The sequence below is a fragment of the Habropoda laboriosa genome, unplaced genomic scaffold (assembly GCF_001263275.1).
Source record: "Habropoda laboriosa isolate 0110345459 unplaced genomic scaffold, ASM126327v1 scaffold819, whole genome shotgun sequence".
Classification (NCBI taxonomy): Eukaryota; Metazoa; Arthropoda; class Insecta; order Hymenoptera; family Apidae; genus Habropoda; species Habropoda laboriosa.
In genome coordinates this window covers 1-1,542 of record NW_017100902.1, presented here as the reverse complement: position 1 = coordinate 1,542, position 1,542 = coordinate 1, and the positions used below count along the sequence as shown (strand labels likewise).

Here is a 1,542-nt window from a genome sequence, read left to right as displayed (position 1 = left end):
GAAGAGCAAACTCACCATGCTGGATCCGTTCCTCGATCGAGACGGCATCATCAGAGTAGGAGGACGTTTGAAGCATGCTAGCATCCCTTTCGCACAGCAGCATCCAGTGGTACTTCCACGCTCTCATCATGTGACGTCTCTCATCATTCGAGACGATCACGTACGCAACCTGCATGCCGGAATTCAAGCCACACTCTACAGCGTCAGACAACGCTACTGGCCCATCGATGGTCGGAATCAGACAAGAAGAGTCATCCGGCAGTGCATCAAATGTTTTCGGGCCAATCCGCCCTCGACTGAATATATCATGGGCAATCTTCCGAAGGCTCGAGTCAACGAAGCTCGACCATTCAGCAACGTAGGCGTCGACTATTGTGGTCCATTCTACATCAAGGAGAAAAAACTTCGAAATCGGAATAAAATCAAGGCCTACGTTGCAGTCTTTATCTGTCTCACTGTCAAGGCAGTTCATCTTGAATTAGTCAGCGATCTGACCACTGACGCGTTCGTCGCAGCCCTACGAAGATTCATCGGTCGCCGAGGAAAACCACAAACCATCAGTTCCGACAACGGTACCAACTTCGTAGGGGCAAATAATCATCTGGAGGATCTGCAACGCCTAATCAACTCGCAGGAGCATCAACAGAAGATCAACTCCTACCTAACCAACGAAGGAATCAAATGGAGCTTCATTCCACCACGGTCGCCACACTTCGGAGGCTTATGGGAAGCAGCGGTGAAATCCTTCAAACATCATTTAAGGCGAGTTGTAGGAAATGAATTATTAACATTCGAGGCGTTCAATACCCTTCTTATCGAGATCGAAGCCATTTTGAATTCAAGGCCTCTCACCCCCATGTCAATTGATCCGAGTGACCTTAACGCCTTACGCCTTAACGCCAGGCCATTTCTTGATTGGCAGTGCATTAACCACACTTCCGGAGATTGATTTCAGGGAAACACCATCCAACCGGCTCTCAGTTTGGCAGCATCTGCTGAAAATCAAACGAGATTTCTGGACAAGATGGTCCAAGGAATACCTGAATGAACTCAACATCCGGCATAAATGGACCAGCGGCAACCATGGAATCGGAGAAGGAACCCTCGTCGTCATCAAGGAAGACAACGTTCCTCCCATGCACTGGGCTCTAGGCAGAGTCTCCACCGTCCACCCTGGCTCCGACTGCATCATCAGGACCATTAAACGAAATGTCCAACGCTTAGCACCGTTACCAGTAGACGTATGTAAAAGCGGAGATAATTGTGGTTGATCGGTATCCTCTCAACGGGGGGAGTATGTTCCGTCCATCCGACGGAATATACATGCTATTATATTTTTCACCAGTAGACGTATGTATGTAAAAGCGGAGATAATTGTGGTTGATCGGTATCCTCTCAACGGGGGGAGTATGTTCCGTCCATCCGACGGAATATATTATACATGCTATTATATTTCTCTGCTTCTTCAGATTGCCAAATTTTTCCTTTTCTCCTAATGAGAACATTGTTCGACCGCTTAACGGTCAAGACATTCAAGCATTG

The 1,542-nt window shown here is 47.7% G+C and overlaps 1 protein-coding gene across 1 annotated transcript in view; it reads left to right on the top strand.

Annotated features, from left to right (window-relative positions):
• The window catches only part of LOC108577539, a gene marked incomplete at its 3' end in the record, with an annotated part of 4,094 nt that extends 2,853 nt beyond the window's left edge, over window positions 1–1,241 (top strand). Inside the window, exons 2-3 of the mRNA XM_017940718.1 lie at window positions 5–762; window positions 956–1,241. Of these exons, the coding sequence (XP_017796207.1) occupies window positions 5–762; window positions 956–1,241 (1,044 nt within the window). The remainder of the gene's footprint in view (window positions 1–4; window positions 763–955) is intronic.
• Window positions 1,242–1,542: the final 301 nt, after the last annotated feature.